The sequence below is a fragment of the Vicia villosa genome, linkage group LG2, assembly GCF_029867415.1.
Source record: "Vicia villosa cultivar HV-30 ecotype Madison, WI linkage group LG2, Vvil1.0, whole genome shotgun sequence".
Classification (NCBI taxonomy): Eukaryota; Viridiplantae; Streptophyta; class Magnoliopsida; order Fabales; family Fabaceae; genus Vicia; species Vicia villosa.
In genome coordinates, this window is record NC_081181.1 from 135813175 (window position 1) to 135834930 (window position 21756).

The 21756-nt window shown below is 28.7% G+C and overlaps 3 protein-coding genes across 3 annotated transcripts; all 3 read right to left on the reverse strand.

Annotated features, from left to right (window-relative positions):
- Window positions 1–879: 879 nt before the first annotated feature.
- LOC131650091 (mitogen-activated protein kinase kinase kinase 20-like) lies at window positions 880–1815 on the reverse strand. Its single transcript, XM_058919829.1, has one exon. The coding sequence runs from the start codon at window positions 1813–1815 to the stop codon at window positions 880–882; it is 936 nt and encodes a 311-aa protein (XP_058775812.1).
- A 6219-nt stretch (window positions 1816–8034) lies between these two features.
- LOC131650092 (mitogen-activated protein kinase kinase kinase 20-like) lies at window positions 8035–8970 on the reverse strand. Its single transcript, XM_058919830.1, has one exon. It carries the CDS (start codon window positions 8968–8970, stop codon window positions 8035–8037), a length of 936 nt encoding a protein of 311 aa, XP_058775813.1.
- A 2698-nt stretch (window positions 8971–11668) lies between these two features.
- LOC131650093 (uncharacterized) lies at window positions 11669–12196 on the reverse strand. The gene has a single exon (XM_058919831.1). It carries the CDS (start codon window positions 12194–12196, stop codon window positions 11669–11671), a length of 528 nt encoding a protein of 175 aa, XP_058775814.1.
- Between the last annotated feature and the right edge of the window lie 9560 nt (window positions 12197–21756).

Here is a 21756-nt window from a genome sequence, read left to right on the forward strand (position 1 = left end):
TGATTTATCCCCTTTGTTATTGGTTGTTCCTAAAAATATGGATTTAGGTTTGTATCCATACAAGTATTTTTCAAATATATATTCTTTATTATAAAAATGAAATAACTTTCAAAAAATGACTTTTATGATTTTATTATAATGTAAGAAGGCAAAAACGTTTATTCTCATAAAATTTATATAATTTTTTTTAAATTTAGTTTTTATTTTGGAATTTTCTAGAAGTTATAATTATCAATTTTAGTTAAAATGTCAAATTATATATTCAACACTTTTTAAAAATAAATAAATTTCCATATATTTATTTTCAAATAACTTATTCTTAAGAATATTTTTGAATCCTTCAAACAAGCTCAATAACTAAATTTAAAAAATTTGAATTTGATGCAATCATTAAAAAATCTTCAAGCACTCTATCACCACAACAAACATATGAATCTGTAACTTAACTTAATTTACATCATTATAACATTAAAAAAATGATTAAGAAATTGTTAAATTTACCTTAAATAAGTTAAAAATTATCATGCCTAGAACTACAATTGTTTAAGACCTTCATCCTTGTATTTGTTACCCATTCGTGTTTGGCATGATCAATACTGATTTAGCTTTATTTGACACTACTTTTTTTTTTATTGTTGGTTTAGCAATGTAGTAACGGAAACAGAAAATTTTGATTTAGCAGAGTATCATAGTTTAACTTTATCATTTCAGAATATTGCAAAAACATTCATTCATTTCGATACTAAAAAAAATATTACAAAATAGAACAAATTCAAATATATTAAAACAACTTTCATTCATTTCATCAAAAAGAATTAATTAAAATCATGTGATATAAACATTACAATGTGATTCATCAATATTCTGATTCTAATCAATCTATGTAACTAATTGTTGGAGTCTCTCCGTCGGTAAAGTCTTCACAGTAGAAAAAGCCCATTGAATAAAATCAAAGTGAGTTGTTGGAGACATTAATGGCAATGAAAACTCTTTCAAAGATAAAACAGTTTCATCATAAGAAATAAAAGGATGTTTCAAAAGCATCTCAGCACTCCATCTTTTCATTGGATCTTTAACAAAACACTTTTTAAGAAAATCTTTGCCTTCTTCTGATAATTCATCTGGAATCAACGGTAATTTTTCTCCAATCCCAATACGAATCATCAACGACCACATATTTTCCTTGCTACTCATAATCCATGATGGTTTACCGGTAATCATCTCCACGACGGCGCAACCAAGAGCCCAAATATCCACCGGAGATTCATAAACACTATCGTTAACCGACTCCGGTGCCATAAATATAGGAGTTCCTCTGAATTCCAACTTCTTCTCACCATGATCTAAACCTTTCTCCTTTGCAAGACCAAAATCTGAAATCTTAACATTTCCATTGTCGAATACGAGAATGTTTTCTAGCTTCAAGTCGCAATGAACGAAACCGTTCTCGTGAATGTGTTTAAGTCCTTCTAAAACAGATCTCGTGTAACTGCGAACGAGAGGTTCCGAGAACTTGCCTCCGTGATTCTTGAGCCGGTCGGAAAGTGTTCCACCGGCGGCATATTCAAGAAATATATTATAACAGTCTTCGCCATTTTCAAAAGTATTATCGTGACCAAAACACTTGATAATATGTGGGGATGAACCTAAACGATCCAGTATATGTTTCTCCTTTTGAAGAAAATGTGAGGTGTAGTTTTCAGAGGATTTGACAGCGGTGATAGACGGAAAGTTAACCGAATGTTTTGTGTGTGTGGCTAAGTAGACAGTGGCGAAGCTTCCACTACCTAGCATACGACCACGAACCCAATCCATGTTTGTGTTTCTTTGTTTATTGAATGGAGAAATAAAATAGTAGTGCGGAACAATAGGTTGAAGAGTTGTGTATATATATGTTGATATTTCACAGACCTAACACGGAAATATTTGAATATTTGAAGCACACTTGGTCAAATGAAAGATTTTGAATTCTAAGATCTTTTAAAGTTATTCTCAATCTCAACCGTTGGATTTAGCATTATATAGTAAGGTTTAGTAAATGAGTACTTCAAACAGAAATTTTATTAAGAAGAGAGATACAAATTAATATCAGAACAATAACTAACTACATTCCGATAATTAGGGTGTTTGCAGTCCAGTTTGGCTTTGAGAAAATCCGATATCCAAACCGATTAAAATTAAATGGATTGATTTAGATTGGATTTGCAAATTTTTGCGATAAAGCCCAAACCCAACCAAATCGAAAAACAACAGATTGGTTTTGATTAAATTGATCGGATAGATAAAAAAATATAAAAAATATTTGAAAAAAAATAACTTATTGACAGAAATTAATTTTCTATAATAATATAAAAAATATAGTATTAATAGTGTTGAATTATAAATATTAGACTAGAAAAAATAAAGTAAACTAATGAGTTAATTATAACAACTTCTTTCTTAAACTAAAGTATACTGTATAAATATTTTCAAATATTAAAAATAATTTTAAAATATAGCCAACTTAAATGGTTAACAATTTAGAATGGATCCTAAATATTGGAAAATACGTCTAGTCCAAAAAAATTGCTTAGCCAAAATTACATTTCTCACTGTCTCAAACATTCATACATAAACGTGGGTCAAGGCATCACAATAAAACTCATGCATGAGGGTACCCATCCGAATTCGTCCGGAAGTTGACAGGAAAAACCTGTTATGACTGGATTTGAATTTGGGTATGAGTTCTTTTTCAGATTCACTTAATACACCCCCTGCATATTTTAATTAATAATCTCTATACTTTGCATTTTAATTAAAATCAACAAATCACAAAACACCAAAAATATTTTATTTTTTAGTTTTAATCTGATAAAATATTTATTTATTTTTAGACATAAAAATATTAATATTTTATTTAAATTAAGGCTATTTTGCATAATTAATTAGTATGTATATTTATATGTTTGCTATTTAATTATTTCAACCAATCAAAAAATCATAAAAAAATTGTTCTTTATATTAAATATAGTTTATATATCATAGGCTAATTTTGTACATATTTAGAATAATTTTCTCTTTAAGTTTTAATTATTTGTGTAATTATTTGTATAATTATGTGTTATTTAACTTAATGATTTCAAAATCAATTTCAAAAATTCCAAAAAAATTAGTTTTGTTTTAAAATTAATTGAAAAGCATTTTGAACATATTTTGAACTTAATTTTAGGTTTAAATTTTATTTCCATCTTTTCCTCATTTTAATTAAATTAATCATGCATTAATTATAATTAAAATCAATCATAAAAAATCCAAAAACACTTCTTTTATTTTCTTGCAATTTAAATTCCTAGATAAATGTATAGGTTGTCAAACTCATGTAAATAGCGTAGTTTACATTTCCTGCACAATCGATGTAATAGCGTAGATTTACTTTCCGCATTTTACATTTCCGCATTTTAAATTCCAGCACATATAAAATGCGTGTATGTCAAAGATAAAAATTGAATCGTTAGATCACTAACTTCAAAGATAAAATATCTGAATCTAAACACAATCACACTTGCACCTCTTAAGGTAATCCCTTTTCTCATTCTTTTAAATCAAATTCTACTGTTTCGAGTACAAAATCGAACTTTTGTTTATATCTGGTGAAAGGATAGATTTTTAAAGGAAATAGGATAAAGACCTTATAACTCAGGGTAGACCTCCTAATTTGCTTGCTCAAATCAAAACAAACAAATCTCTCATATATCATTGTTTTTCAAAATAAAACTTTCAAAAAGACAATACTTTGTATACATCCAAACAAGGATCATTACGAAGTTAGCGTTCTTTTTTTCAAAACATCTTTTGAAAGATAAAAACACTTTGTATACATCCGCACAAGGATCATTACAAAGTCAATTTACAAAGGTATTTGAAACCACATACGAGCATTTCAAGGCAATAGAAAAGTAATCGAAAACAAGTGAGCTAAGCAAATAAAAGAGCCCATGGATAACCATGGATACAAAGGGTGCTAACACCTTCCCTTTGTATAACCTACCCCCTTACCCAGAATTTCTTAAAGGTCTTTTTTTTGTTTCTTTTATAAACCTTTCCTTAATTGGATAAAATAAAAGGTCGGTGGCGACTCTCTGATTTTCAAATACAAAAGCAGAAACAAAAAAGAGTCAGTTCGCGTATCTCTCCGCGAGAGGTATGGCAAAAAACCGAGGGCGACACATGCAATTATATTTGGTTTCATATTTTCACTTTTTGATTCGGGCCATAATTTCATCATGCAGGTTCTACTATACAACTTCATTATTCTGAGTCTTCTTTGTAAGCAGAGCATTGTTTTCGATATATTACATGTGAGTATTAGTAGTGTGATAAATTTGTGTTATATAATGTCTTTGGCTACCAATTTTTATTGTTTTTAACTATTGCACAAATTTCAATTAGAACACTTGTGTGCTCACCTTTGAGTTTAATAACCATTTTTATCAAATTCATAGAAAATTTATTTTCAATTGTCGTATGATTTTATTTCTTTTATTTCTTTTATTTTGTTTTGTAATAAATCTGTATGATTGTATATCCTTTTCTATATTTGCTACTGTTTCTCAATATCACCAGTGTAATTAAATTACTTTTACATTACCTACGAATGTTTGGCAGCTATATCATCGTAATGGAAAATGATGCACACAAAGGTGAAAGTCAACATCAAAGGGCACGAAGGGCAGAAAATGAACGCCAAAGAAAACAAGATATGGACAACGCGCAAAGAGAACACCATTTATCAAGACGCCGGGAAAATTATAGGTGGCGACAAGAGAAACAAGCTCAAACGTTACACACTAACACCACTCGATCGAGGGTTCCATTACAGAATTTGACAAACATGACTTTTCCAAGTTCACACTTTCAAGGAAATCATGACCATGAGGCCGGTCCAAGTAGAATTACACATGTTAATGACGTTGCACTTGGTTGGTGGTGATCAATATAGAAATTATGTCATAAAATTATACAATATGATTGTTGATTTGATGTTTAATGTATGTGTGTAACCCCGCAGGTCGTACGTTCACATCACCCCATCAATCTATCAACAACAATCAATCTGGTACAAGTATAATGGGTTATTGTTTAGTGGATACGAAAAATATTTTACCATATATATATATATATATATATATATATATATATATATATATATATATATATATATATATATATATATATATATATATATATATATATATATATTTATATATATGAACATGAACATAATATTTTTTTCTTACTAGATGATATGCCTGTTGATGGATCTTCGGAGGATGTAGCAATATCGGATGTTAATATGGAAGGAAGAGAAAATAATGCCTCACCGTGTCATTCTCAATGTATGTTCATTAACTTTCTCCCTTAGATAAATGTCGCTTACATTCAAGAGACGTGAAATTGCAAATTATACGTTATTAAATTTGTAAGTTGATGCACTGTGCGTTGAGTTCTTATTTGTATTTTAGATTTTAGATAATATCCAGTAATCAATATCTATCTGCTGCATGTAGCCTCGCGACATCCTTTTCGAGCAAGATACAATATTGCTCGAAATTTCAAAAATAACATGATGATGGCAAAATCTCGGTTGCCTAATCCAACTACCTGTAGACGTTGCAACGCAAGACTGTTTCACCACGAATCACGTGACACATGTTGTTCTGGTGGGAAGGTATCGTTTACAAGGGTTGATGCTCCTACGGAATTGCAAGAACTATTTTTGGATGGTTCACCAGAAGGAAAACATTTTAGGCAACATATTCAAAGTTACAACCATGTCCTATCTTTCACTTCGATTGGTGTTCACTTCGATGAAAATATTCATGCGTCTGGTCGTGGTATATATACTTTTCGTGCTCAAGGAGCTTTTTACCATAACATTGGAGGTTTCTATCCAAATGAGGGTGACAGGCCGCGCTTCCTACAATTATACATCTATGAAACAGATAACGAGCTACATAATAGAATACAGGAAAATCCACGACTACACCAGACTGTGGTTCAAAAACTACAACAACTGCTCCATCAGTATAATCCTTTTGTAATTAGTGTTTACGGTGATTTCCGGTAAACAACCGCTAGTCTTCCAAACTATAATAAATATGATTTGGTTACTCGCAGGATCGACTAGATTGATCCTAGGACATAGTCAAAAAGATTGTTATTCGATCCATGTTTATGATTTGTCTTGAAAATAAGAATTACTCAATCGAAATAATAAAGGTTAGCAATCACTTAGTTATACGCGTAAATATAACTCCAGCGAAAAGTAAGTCAAGATAAAACATAGGACAAAAACTGTAAAAGTGCAAGAATCTTAAAGTGCGGAAATGTTAAATACTTCAAAGATAAATAACATGAAAATAAAGAATGCAGGAATGTAAATGGAAAGAAGTAAACGAAATGCAATAATATCGAAAGATACTTGAAAATAAAGGAAAATACACATGTATTAAAATGGTGGTGGTGTCATACGTACATTTCTCAACGAACTCTTTCTCTTAACACTTGATATTTGAGTAATATGTGAGTGATTTGTACAAAATGAACACACTGAATCCTAACATTAGATAAATAATTAAAAATAAATAATTAAAATTTGAATAGTTTATGTAGATTAAAAAAATATAATATAAATATAAATAATTCATGTGGATGGATTAAAAAAATAAAATATAAATATAAATAATTCATGTCGATTTAAAAAAAATTAAAAATACCACGTGGATTACCATGCTGGCAGTCAGGGGAATCTTTGCTGCATGTTTTTGAATTGTTAAATAATGCAATTATTTGACTTCCATGTAATCCGATCTAACCAAACTATAAAAACTGGTAATCCGACAAACCGTAATCCGATCAAATCGATTTTTTTGGTCGGAATTGGATTTTGGTATGGCATTCGAGGTTTGGAGAGGATTGAGCTTTTAGGCCCGAATCCAAACCTACCCGACCACCTGTCCACCCCTAATTAACTATATATATATATATATATATATATATATATATATATATATATATATATATATATATATATATATATATAATATTTTTTTCATCAGTATATATATAAAATTTTTCAAAACTTGTTTGTCATAAAAACATAAGTCATTATTATTATTATTATTATTATTATTATTATTATTATTATTATTATTATTATTATTATTATTATTATCCAAGTAAAGTGCTATATCTAATTCAATAAAATCCACTTATTTTGATTAAAACTACATCTTCAATTAACAGACCCTTAGAAAAATAAGGATGGTTGTTTTAAGTTTAAAATTGACATTTTCGAAATTACCTGATTGAGAAATTACTACGTTGATGTTTGTTACAAGATTTTAAGAAATATATTTTTCATTGTAAAAAACATCAATAGTGAAATAACTTTAAAAAACTTTCGTGACTTTTATGATTTTATTATGATGTAAGAAGGCAAAAATGTTTATTTTCATAACTACATTTAAATTTTGAATTTGATACAATCATTAAAAAATCTTCATACTCTATCACTACAAAAAAACATATGAATATGATTATGTAACTTAACTTACTTTACATCATTATAACATTAAAAAGAACATTATTAAAAATTTGTTAAATTTACCTTAAATAAGTTAAAAATTATCATCCCAAGAATTACATTTGTTTAAGACCTTGATCCTTGCATTTGTTACCCATTCGTGTTTGGCATGATCAATACTGATTTAGCTTTATTTGACACTATACTTTTATATTGATGGCGCAATGCAGTAACAGAAACAGAAAGTTTTGATTTAGCAGTATCATAGTTTAACTTTATCAATGCAAAAACTTTCATTCATTTCAATACTAAAAACAGATTACAAAATAGAACAAATTCAAACATATTAAAACAACTTTCATTCATTTCATCAAAAAGAATTAATTAACATCATGTGATATATACATTACAATGTGATTCATCAAAATTCTAATTTCACGGGAGAAAACACCAGTCTGATTCTAATCAATCTATGTAACTAATTGTTGGAGTCTCTTCGTCGGTAAAGTCTTCACAGTAGAAAAAGCCCATTGAATAAAATCAAAGTGAGTTCTGGGAGACATTAATGGCAATGAAAACTCTTTCAAAGATAAAACAGTTTCATCATAAGAAATAAAAGGATGTTTCAAAAGCATCTCAGCACTCCATCTTTTCATAGGATCTTTAACAAAACACTTTTTAAGAAAATCTTTGCCTTCTTCTGATAATTCATGTGGAATCAATGGTAATTCTTCTCCAATCCCAATACGAATCATCAACGACCACATATTTTCCTTGCTACTCATAATCCATGCTGGTTTACCGGTAATCATTTCCACGACGGCGCAACCAAGAGCCCAAATATCCACCGGAGATTCATAAACGCTATCGTTAACTGACTCCGGCGCCATAAATATAGGAGTTCCTCTAAACTCCAACTTCTTCTCACCATGTTCTAAACCTTTCTCCTTTGCAAGACCAAAATCTGAAATCTTAACATTTCCACGTTCGAATACAAGAATGTTTTCTAGCTTCAAGTCGCAATGAACGAAACCGTTTTTGTGAATGTGTTTAAGTCCTTCTAAAACAGACCTCGTGTAACCGCGAACGAGAGTTTCCGAGAACTTGCCTTCGTGATTCTTGAGCTGGTCAGAAAGTGTTCCGCCGGCGGCATATTCAAGGAATATATTATAATAGTCTTCGCCATTTTCAAAAGTAAAATCGTGACCAAAACACTTGATAATATGTGGGGATGAACCTAAACGATCTAGTATATGTTTCTCCTTTTGAAGTAAATGTGAGGTGTAGTTTTCGGAGGATTTGACGGCGGTGATAGACGGAAAGTTAACCGAATGTTTTGTGTGTGTGGCTAAGTAGACATTGGCGAAGCTTCCACTACCTAGCAAACGACCGCGAATCCAATCCATGTTTGTCATGTTTGTGTTGTTACTGTATGTTGAGGAAGAAATAAAACCATATGAAGAGTTGTTTATATGAGAAAAGTTTTAGGTTATATTGCAAACTTTTCTCAACAATTTAACTTTATAGAATTTTATTTAAAACCTTTCATATTGCAAACTTCGTAATTAAATTTAATAGTTTATTTATAGCTAACTCTTATTTTTTAATGGATTTCAGTCTCGGACATCTAATAAAAACATTTTTTAAAGCTTTGTTTCATATTGGAGTCTACTTTATAGGAGTACATTTAGATCATGCATTTATTATTATTATTATTATTATTATTATTATTATTATTATTATTATTATTATTATCCAAATAAAGTTCTAAATCTAATTCAATAATATTCACTAAATTTGATTAAAACTATTTCTTCAATGAACATACCCTTAAAAAAATAAGGATGGTTGTTTTAAGTTTAAAATTGACATTTTCAAAATTACCTAATTGAGAAATTATTACGTTAATGTTTGTTACAAGATTTTAAGAAATAAGACTTTCGCGACTTTGATGATTTTATTATGATGTAAGAAGGCAAAAATGTTTTTTCTCATAACATTTATATAATATTTTTAGGGTTATATTTTTTTGGGATTTTTGTTAGTTATACTAATTATCAAATTTAGTTAAAATATTAAATTATATATTCAACACTTTTTTTAAAAAAAATTAAATTAAATTTCTATATATTTATTTTTTTAAATAGCTTATTCTTAAGAATATTTTTGAGTTCTTAAAATAAGCTCAATAACTAAATTGTTGGAGTCTCTCCGTCGGTAAACTCGCAACAGTAGAAAAAACACATTGAGAAAAATTGAAGTGAGTTCATGGAGACATTAATGACAATGACATTTCTTCTATCTAATATACAACTATAATTAAATATCTCAAATAACCAATTTTAACCTCACTAATTTAAAACTAATTTAGACTAATTATAAGGGTATCAAAGTTTTTTTTTAAATCACTAATGTTACCGTATTGTTTTGGCAATTAATATTGCTGATGTGTCATCACATAACTTTTTTTTAATGGTGTTTTTAACTTTAATCACACCACTAATTATTTGCTCCACTAATGTTGATACTTTATGTACTTAATATAAATCTAAGGTTGTCATGATGACAACCCTAGACACATGTCATCTTGATAGTTAATCTAATATCAACCCTAACCCTAGACACATCTCTTTTTCATAATTACTCTAACATCAACCCTAATTTTATTTTATTTTTAAATTGATTCTACATTAAGTAGTAAGTGTACCCGTGCGAGCACGGTATAAAATTTCTTTAGGGTGTGTTTGGTTCGAGGTAGAGCGAGGGGAGGGGAGGGAATATTTAAAATAAAATGTGTTTGGTTCAATTTTTAGGAGGGGAGTGGAGGGGAGGGGAGGAGAGCAAAATCCCTCCAAATGACACTTTTTGCGTTCCCCCGAATCGGGGGGATTCGGAAGGGAGGGGAGGGGATCTGAGTTTTAATATTAATTTAATTAATATATTTACTAAAATATCCTCAGTTTTATTTTATTATTTTAAATTTTTTTTTCATGTTCCTACTTTTCTTTTTGTGATTTTTTCTCTATTACTTCCATCAACTTATTATAATTATTTTTCACCTTCAAATTATTTTTTTATTTAATAAAAATTATTATTACTATAATTTTTTGTTTTTTATTATAATTTATTTTATATATTCAAAAGTTGTTATCAACGCATAGTTTATTTTGTGTCGAGAGTTATAATACGAATCAAGTGTACTCAATTTTTTTTAATATTATGCGATAAGTTATGACTTTTTATTCACTCAGTTATACAAATATTATTTCCAAGAAAATATTTATGAAATTTTTACAATTGAATATCATATCACTTATATAAATTTACAAGGATAAAATTGTAAATTATTATTAAAATCCCTCCCCTCCCCTCATGAACCAAACATATTTTTAAACGAAATCCCTTCCTTCCCCTCCCCTCCCCTCGTTTAAACCAAACATATATATAATTACAAAAAATCCCTACCCTCCCCTCCCCTTCCCTTCCCTCCATTAAAATCCTTCCCCTCCCCTCCCCTCATTTGAACCAAACAGACCCTTATGCTTAAAAAATACTTTATAATTATTTTTAAAGATTACAAATGAAACAATGTTAACATAAAAATAAGTGGATAAATTATTAGTACAAATGAAATAAATAATTTAACTATTTAACAATAATTACATAATCTTATTGTAAAACAAAATTTGATTGTATTATTGAACCATTATAAATAGTTGTACCAAAAAAGATTTAAAATAATTGAGTATCATTATAAATAGTTGTACCAAAAAAGATTTAAAATAATTGAGTATTTTGAGTTGGCATAACCAATATAAAAATAATAGCCATGTAGTGTAAAAAATGACACTTATTTCTTTTGTTCTTTGCATAATAATATGAATTTACTATAATAAATTTATGTGTTAACGCGTCTTCTACTTATACAATAACAAATTAAAGATTAATTTTCAGTTATTTTTAAAAAAATTGTATTTTCTTTTAATTACACAATTAAATATTTAATTATTTATTATTTTTTTTGAAGCAAATATAATATATATTACCACAAAAACTGTTATGTACAAAATGGTGATCAAGAGATCCAACCAATCAAAAAACCTATTACATCATCAATTGAGCTACATGGTCTCTAAGCTTCTTAGACAACCAACTTCTGTATACAATACTATCTATAATACTATGAACTATATTAGTGTGAGTCCCTTTGGCAAAGACAATGTTATTCCTTCTATACCATAAGCCGTAAACAGTTTCAGAGAAAGCAAGTTTTAAGAGGCTGGTCTTCCAACCTTTCTTTGTTGCTTCCTTAGTGATCCACTTCAATTCCTCTTTCCAGGGGAGCGGCCTGTGAGCATAATCGATCCATTTCAGAACTTGGCACCACACATCTTTGTTATCCCTGCACTCAAAAAACAGGTGAGCAATAGACTCATCATCCTCCTTACATATACTGCATATGCTATCAGTGATCAGTTTGAACCTCCTAAGTCTATCTTTAGTTGCCAACTTCTCATGACACAGCATCCATGTAACAAAATTTGCCCTAGGTCTAGCCAAGTTTCTATGAAATATAGTCCTCCAATCAACCATATGTTCATGACCAGTCATTGCATCATACATCACCTTCATCTGGAATTTACCATGGTTAAGTAATCTGTCCCAGATTTGTGGATGTTGCAGCACCTCACCTCTTGCATCATTAATAACTCATTAATAATTATAATATAATTGAGATTTAAATAAAATATAGTATTTTTATTAAAAGTTAATTATCTACATTCATACAATATGAATACTTTTTTAAAAAAAAATAACATACTTGACAAATTTAAATTGAATTTCATATTCATTTTTAAATTAATAATTGACTAATTATTGACCGCTGAAAATCCTAAATTAAATTTTATTATAAATATAATATTAATTGAAATATGAACTCTAAAAACTAAGTCAATAATCTTAAAAAAATTAATAATTATTTTTAAGATAATTTTTAATTTTTTTTCACTTATCATTATTCAAAATATAATTTTTTTCGCTTATGATTATTTAATATTTATTTTAAACATATAATGTTTATAAATAATTAAAAATATAAAATTATTTAAATATCTCAATGCTTTGGACCACAATATAGTTAATATTAAAAAAATCACAATAGTTTACAAATTTATTAGCTTTGATACTCGGTTCAAAGATTTATCTAACACTCATCAAATTATTATTTGATATTTCTAAAAGTAATTCAATGATAAATATGAATAATTGATCATTGTTGTTGAAGTAGTTATTTTCATTAAAAAAAGTCGAAATAGTAAAGTCAAAAGAAAAAACTAAACCTAAAATACTAATATTATTATAAAAATGAAGTAAGGCCATTATGTAATTTTTATTACATGAATTATATAAAAAAGTTAATATTAAAAAAAACATTGATATTATTATTATTTTTTGTTTTAGTAATTTGAAAAGATTTTGTTTTCTTTCTTTAAAATACTTTTTCTCAATCAAACACCAAGCATCCAACAAATTCTTTTATTATGCTCACTTAAAAGCAAATCCAGATAACATCAGAATAAAACATGGCAAGGAAAAATCAAAGAGTAGATACATAGTGACAGAGAATAAAGTGGTAATGATTTTCTCAATGGTGACCGGACGAGACTTTGTCGGAGGAGCCCGGTACTGATAGTGGCGCAGCGGTGGACTGGAGACGTGGCGAAGGAGTGCGTGAATGCTGCGTTTTGGGGTTGGATGCGAATGTTGACGTGGAGGTTGACCGGTTATGTGCTGCGTGTTTACATGGATGATCGACGTTGTTGTTGCAGCGTATATGTGCATTGGCGCATCGGCGGCCGGTACATGCGGCTTCGTCGTGGGAGTTTTCTAGAAATCTGCTGGCGACGGAAAAGTTGAGTTTGCTTTATATTTTTTTGTGATATTTGCATCTGCTTTTTTTTCTATTATGGCTGCTGCAAGTGAGTTGTTGTTGTATACTTCAATTTTGGATATCTCTTCTGCGCTTATCATGAATGTGGTTTTGATTTGTGGTTGTGTATTTGACTCATGGTTTTGACATATGAATTGGTAGTTTGGGTGTGAATTTAATTTAGTTTATGAAATTGATGTTAATAGTGTGTAATATGGTCATGGTTGTGAGAAAACTACTTGCGTGAAAAAATGTAGAAGATACTTGCGTAGATTGATTGGAATGGAAGAAGAGAAGTTGTGGCATTTTTTCGTTTGGCATCTTTGAATTTATATGTTTGAGACTGAAAATAGAAAAATTAAAAGGCAGATGACACAATATGGGAAGTTGTTCTTTTGGTTAATTCAAAACAACCGTTTAATAATTCAATGTACCATGACTTTTCAATTGATTGCATTTCAAATTCCAAACAAAAAAAAAAAGCTCAAGTATCTTTCTCTATTATATACAATTTGAATGGATTTTATAAAGGCATTAAAAATATCAAATGCATTATTAGTGAAACAATGAATAATGAATAATAAACAATAAAAATAGTAGTTAGGAACAATAAAAAAATTATTCAATAATTAAAAAAATAAAGATTTTCGTTTGTTTCCAAGGCCAATTATGAATAATATATCATAAATAATAAATAATTGTTAGAAATTAGTGAAATAATTAATTAAATAATAATAAAATAATCAAAACTAATTATAATAAGATTACCATTAATAGCAAGTTTTAAAATGGTAAGACTTCTAAGACGATGACACTTGACAAACTTGCCAAAGAATTCATCTTGCTTTATTATATTGTAAGATAATAATAATAATAATAATAATAATAATAATAATAATAATAATAATAATAATAATAATAATAATCTACTTAATATAAATCTATGATTGTCAGGATGACAACCCTAGACACATGTCATCTTGATAGTTAATCTAATATCAACCCTAGACACATGTCTTCTCCATAATTACTCTAACATCAACCCTAATTTTATTTTATTTTTAAATTGATTCTACAATAATAACTAATAATAATAATAATAATAATAATAATAATATGTATAAAGGAATATAATATTTTGCAGGTCTTTGTAGCAATATCGACTCCAATCCAAGAGCTCTGAGAAAGTTTCATTATTTAAAGCTTTGCAATTTCACTTCAAATTCATATTCATATTACGTAATATAATTTATAATTATTATTTTTCAAGCTTTGCAATTTGAATGAGAGTTTAATCGGTTTCCGCTTCTACAAATAACAATCTTAGAATGAATTGAAATATATGCTTTTGTTTAAATTCTTTTTCTTTGTATTTGAAAGTTTATCATCTCTACAAATGAAAACCTTAGCCTTAGAATCAGGGTCGTCCCAAATAATTTGGAGGCCCTGTTCTATTTTGAAATTAGGCCTTTAATAAATGAAAACACAATAAATTAAAAAAAATGTATTTCATTTAAATTGTAAATTAATTTAAATTTATATAAAAGAAAATGATATAGAAATAGTGTTGAAATTTAACTCGTCGAAGTTTAGTTTTTCACATTTCTCTTCTTTTACAATCATAAAAGTTTAATTTTTCACATTTTTTTACTCTTACAATTTTTGATTTACAAAAAATTTCATATCATTTAATAAATAAACAAATTTTTGAACAATTTCGACAGTGCTAATAACAAAGTTTTTTAATCAAAAAACAACCAACAACGTAAAACTGTATTTTCAAGGTTTCACAACTATTATACCAAATATATCAATATGTCCATTTACAAGGGTTGTTAGTTATTTATAAGAAAACATTAGGTTAAAAGGAAAATGGGCTTGGACCTCACTAAGAGCTTAACTTATTTTATTTTCCTTATTTTGAATTATTTAAATGAATAAATCAAAACAATTGAAATAAAACAATTTAAGGGGGTGATTGGATTAAAACTGTGGCCCAATAATGAATTTGCTCAATTTGGACTTTATGCATTGACTCAAAATTTCCCAAATTTTACCAGCCATAATTTTCTCAATTTTCATTATTTGAGAATAATTTTGAATTTGTTGGGAAGCTTAGGATGTCCTCTTCAATTATTTTCGCACTTTAAGATTTTTGTCTTTAAAAATGAGAGGGCAATTTTTGGGGTATGACAATTACCATCACCATATGTAATGCTTCACTTATTCCGAACTAGAACCAACTACTCACACCTAATCCCTATCATAGGATTAAGAATCACCAAAAATATTTACCATCACCATAAGTAACACTTCACCGATTTCCACCTGGAACCAACTACTCGCACCCAATCCCCACCATAGGATTGCGGCTCGCCAAAACGGACCATCGTCCAAACACCATGATGCATGATACATAATAGACATGCAACAACAAAAATATACAGTGACCTTCACCTTAGTCAATGTACCACGCCAATGCTGACCACCATACACAAAACACATGCTTTAAACATCCTGCAACAGCACTATAATAATAAAACAAACATCAATAATGCATTGATGCATATTCCACGCCACAACATATAATTACATACCATAAAATACCATCACATGTCATTAAATCATTTTCAAAAAATGAAATTAAATTGAACCATCTTTCTAAAGCTTCGAACGGGGCCCCAATCGGACACTAAACTGGTTACATACTCAAAAATAGTACATAAATTCATTTTTCAACAGTGTAACCGGTTACAACAAAAACACGTAACCGATTACGCCTGTAGTGGAATCATTTTTCTACTGCTTTTGACACAAAATTAATTTTCCAACCATCCCACAACCCCCAATTCTCATATGATTCGTATGCTCATGTTCTAGATTCTGATTCTTATTCACATACATCGACAACAACATTCTAACAACATCCAATTCATCAAATACATACATAATTGCATAATCACACAAATCAACTCAACACACAACTACAAATCATGATCATACAATTATAAAACTCATAGAATTGAGAAGAAACATTTCAACTAATCACCAACACACCAATCAAACATTCATACAAACAACACATTATCAATTTCATTCAACACATAAAAGAGATGAACACAACATGAAGAAAAAGCATTCCAACAATGATAATCATAATTCCTAACACATAAATCATCATGCAAAGCCTTATAGAATAAGAACTCTACCCTTACCTTGGTAATTCTAGCAATGAGTTCTTCGACCTTTAACAATGATGTTCTCCTTTGAGCCCTGGATTTTTCTCTTGTCATTTTCTTCTATTTTCTCCCAAAACCACGTTCTGACAGTTCTCTTCTATTCTCATTTTTTCCTTTATTTTATAGTTTTCTTAGTTCTAATTATCCCTTATTCCAATAAAATAAATAATTATTTTATAATGTCACTTTACTATAATACTTAAAATAATTATTTAATTATCATCACCATTATAATTTCAGTTAAATAAATTCTAATTTAAATAAATAATATTAATTGTCATATTTGTGTTACTACTATGAGGTTTGTTACTGTTTGTTGGAGGAAGAAATAAAACCGTAGGTTGAAGAGTTGCTTATATGAGAAAAGTTTTATGTTATATTTCAAAGATGTAACCCTTAAATATTTGAGGTAACAACTTCTCTACAATTAGTAAAAAATTAGATAATTTAACTCTATAGAGTTTTAGTAAAAATCTTTCATTTGAATTCAAGATTTAAATTTAAATATTTCAATCATCAAATCTAATTTAATTATTTAACTATTTATTAATAACTATTAATTAATTAATTAATTGCAATTACTTAATATTGTACTATTAATTAGGATCCATTTTTTAAATACAAAATTTATCTTCTCAACTAAGTAAACTCCTTTCTCAAAATATAATCCCCAATTATACTTGTACGGTTAAGATTGATAATCAACCTAAAAGAATTATTTATCAATTTTGTAAATAGTATTATTCTTATTATTTAAAATACAATACTTATCTAATCATATACGGACGTTGAGATTGGAAATCAATAAAAAAAAAGTCATACTAATGGAGGTGCACTAAAATATGTTAAGAAATACACAAACAAAAAGTTTGAATTAAAAAAACAATTAAAAATAATAATTATAAACTTTTATTAAAATCAATATATAATTTTTAAAAAATTACTTACCTCTTAACGCAAGTTAATTTTACCTTATAATAATTATTTTAACTAATAAAGAGTATTTTACATTGTAAATACTAACAACATAATGTAATATATATTTCATATCTAAAAAAAATTAAGTGAAAAATAGTATTAGAGTATTAAATAAATGTATGGTGATTGAGTATTGTACGCTAGTCTTCTGTATATCAAATTTGATTTGTTCCTTACTATACATTCAGTTTTCCATTGTCTATTCTGTGTTATGTTTTAGTTCCCATTCAATTATTATGAATCAACAATAGTATTATAGAAACAATGTATTATTTTCAAAACTTTTAAAAAATTTAAGAGAACGATGAAGATCTTAATACAAATGTTTTATATCAAAATTAGGATATAGTTTTTCTCCTAATTGTTTCAGAGTACATTCGTTCTTTGAAGATATAAATTTATACACGTGATTTTTTTTTAATGAAAAATAATTACATAGTTAAAAGGACACAAATAATATAGTTAATTTTTTTTAATAAGCAATTAATTAATAGGGAGTAAAAAGGTTACTCCGCCAAAAATAAAAGGAAAGCTCCTAAGCCTCAAAACATGAGAGCAGAAGGATATTCCAACAATAGAAATTACAATGTTCCACCCGTTTATAATACGAATTAAGCCACCTCCAAGAGTTAAACACAATCTCCGTCATACAATCCGTGAAGCTAAAAAATTCACTTTTGAATATCAACGCGTTGCGTTTGAGCCACAAACTCCACACCGTGGAAAGCCAAATCACCGCCTCTATAGACCTCTTGATTGCACACTTTATCTTGCTACAATTGTGAAAGAAATTCACAAAATCCTCCAAATATATTGTTGAGCCAAGGTCCGACCACCCATAAGTGTATATCAATAATATACACTTATGTTTCTTGGCCTTCTTGTCTATCAATATACCTATAAAGATAAAATTATTATTGGTTTTCGACAAAGACCACGTGACTGAATGCCAAATCATGATAAGACCACCCTACTCATAACCAAATCCCTTAAAGTGGAGAAAATATCAAATAAAGATAGATTATCACCTAGTTAGATAATTACCTTCTCCAACCACCGAAAAATCAAATACCACAAGGAAGCAGGGAAAGAACAAGTGACAAACAAGTGAGAAACTAATTCTAAAGACCTAACACCTAACCTACATGAAATAATAAAAGGATCTAAAATGATCTGCCTAATGTGATACTTCTCTCTAGTCGGGATCTTATCCTAGAGAGGTTTCCAAGAAAAGAACACCACTTTTGATGGAGCACAACAATTCCAAATGGAAGCTAACAAACGACCATCACTATTATTAGTGATAGATTTAGAAGCATGCCACTAAAGAAGATTGTCGTAGGTGGAGACAATAGTGTAGATATTTTTTACTTATGACAACCTGCACCAACGACGCCTCTCAAATGTGAAAGTAACACTCTGAATTGCCAGCATTAGGTCATCCACGATATATTTCTCATAATCAAAGATATTTCTTCTCCATATAAAATTCTAGACCATTACATCATCTTCCCAAACACCAATATCACCCATGTTACTTTTTTTTTGCACAGAGATCGGGAAAAGCCTTTCAAAAGTAACTCTAAGAGGGATAAGCCCCACCCAAGGATCATTCCAAAAAGAAGTGAGCATGTATGATCCCCTTTCTGCCGAAAATCGTCCCAAACCAATCTGAGGTCTAAGTAGATTTAGAGTCTTAAAGGGACACTACAAAAAAATCACGTATTAGCTGCAAATTTTTAGCGTTAGCGTCGACTCCGACGTTATTAGCAGTGCAATTACGTCTCACTAAACTGACGCTAACTGAGTAAACTCCTTTGTTTTATTTTTTAATTACGTCATTAATTATAGCGTCGTCTTTGACCGACGCTAACATTGGTGCGAAATAATTTTACTTCACCGTCGAATCAACTGTGAAGGTGAAAAGGGCTTACGACGAATAGGCTCTTTGCAATTTCGTTTTCCTCCTTTTTATTAATTATTTTAAATACTTATTTAAATTTGGTATTAACGATGGTTTAGACTGACATTAACATTAGTGTGAAATTGTTTCATTTTTTCCACCAGTTTTGTTTGCCTCCTTTTACTTTATTGTATTAAATAATAATTTATTTTAATATTAGGGACGGTTTTGGCCGACGCTAATATTGGTGTGAAATAATATCATTTTCACCCACCAATTTCGTTTGCCTCCTTGTTATTTAATTTTTTAAAATAATTGACATTTTCAAAATTACCTAATTGAGAAATTATTATGTTGATGTTAGTTACAAGATTTTAAGAAATATTTTTTTCAATATAAAAAATCTCAATGAAATAACTTTAAAAAACTTTCTCGACTTTTATGATTTTATTATTTATGATGTAAGAAGGCAAAAATGTTTATTCTCATAAAATTTATATAATATTTTTAAAGTTATAATTTTTTTTTGGAAATTTTTTTAAAGTTATAATTATCAATTTTAGTTAAAATATAAAATTATATATTCAGCACTTTTTTTAAAAAAATAAAAAAATTTAAATTTCCATATATTTCTTAAAATAAGCTCAATAACTAAATTTAAAATTTGAATTTGATACAATCATTAAAAAATCTTCATGCGTTCTATCACCACAAAAAAAAAAAAATGAATCTGTAATTTAACTTAATTTACATTAAAAAATCTTCATGCACTCTATCACCACATTATTAAAAAATTGTTAAATTTACCTTAAAATTATCATCCCTAGAACTACAAATTGTTTAAGACCTAGATCCTTGCATTTGTTACCCATACGTGTTTTGCATGATGAATACCTATTTTAGCTTTATTTGACACTATACTTTTTTATAGTTGGTTTAGCAATGTAGTAACAGAAACAGAAAATTTTGATTTAGCAGTATTATTGTTTAACTTTATCATTCCAGAGTAACAGAGAATATTGCAAAAACTTTCATTCATTTCAATGCTCAAAACAGATTACAAAATAGAACAAATTCATACATATTAAAACAACTTTCATTCATTTCATCAAAAATAATTAATTAACATCATGTGATACATTACAATGTGATTCATCAAAATTCTGATTCTAATCAATCTATGTAACTAATTGTTGGAGTCTCTCCGTCGGTAAAGTCTTCACAGTAGAAAAATCCCATTGAATAAAATCAAAGTGAGTTCTTGGAGACATTAACGGCAATGGAAACTCTTTCAAAGATAAAACAGTTTCATTATCAGAGATAAAAGGATGTTTCAAAAGCATCTCAGCACTCCATCTTTTCATAGGATCTTTAACAAAACACTTTTTAAGAAAATCTTTGCCTTCTTCTGATAATTCATCTGGAATCAACGGTAATTCTTCTCCAATCCCAATTCAAATCATCAACGACCACATATTTTCCTTGCTACTCATAATCCATGCTGGTTTACCGGTAATCATTTCCATCTATGAAACAGATAACGAGCTACATAATAGAATACAGGAAAATCCACGACACCAGACTGTGGTTCAAAAACTACAACAACTGCTCCATCAGTATAATCCTTTTGTAATTAGTGTTTACGGTGATTTCCGGTAAACAACCGCTAGTCTTCCAAACTATAATAAATATGATTTGGTTACTCGCAGGATCGACTAGATTGATCCTTGGACATAGTCAAAAAGATTGTTATTCGATCCATGTTTGTGATTTGTCTTGAAAATAAGAATTACTCAATCGAAATAATAAAGGTTAGCAATCACTTAGTTATACGCGTAAATATAACTCCAGCGAAAAGTAAGTCAAGATAAAACATAGGACAAAAACTGTAAAAGTGCAAGAATCTTAAAGTGCGGAAATGTTAAATACTTCAAAGATAAATAACATGAAAATAAAGAATGCAGGAATGTAAATGGAAAGAAGTAAACGAAATGCAATAATATCGAAAGATACTTGAAAATAAAGGAAAATACACATGTATTAAAATGGTGGTGGTGTCATACGTACATTTCTCAGCGAACTCTTTCTCTTAACACTTGATATTTGAGTAATATGTGAGTGATTTGTACAAAATGAACAC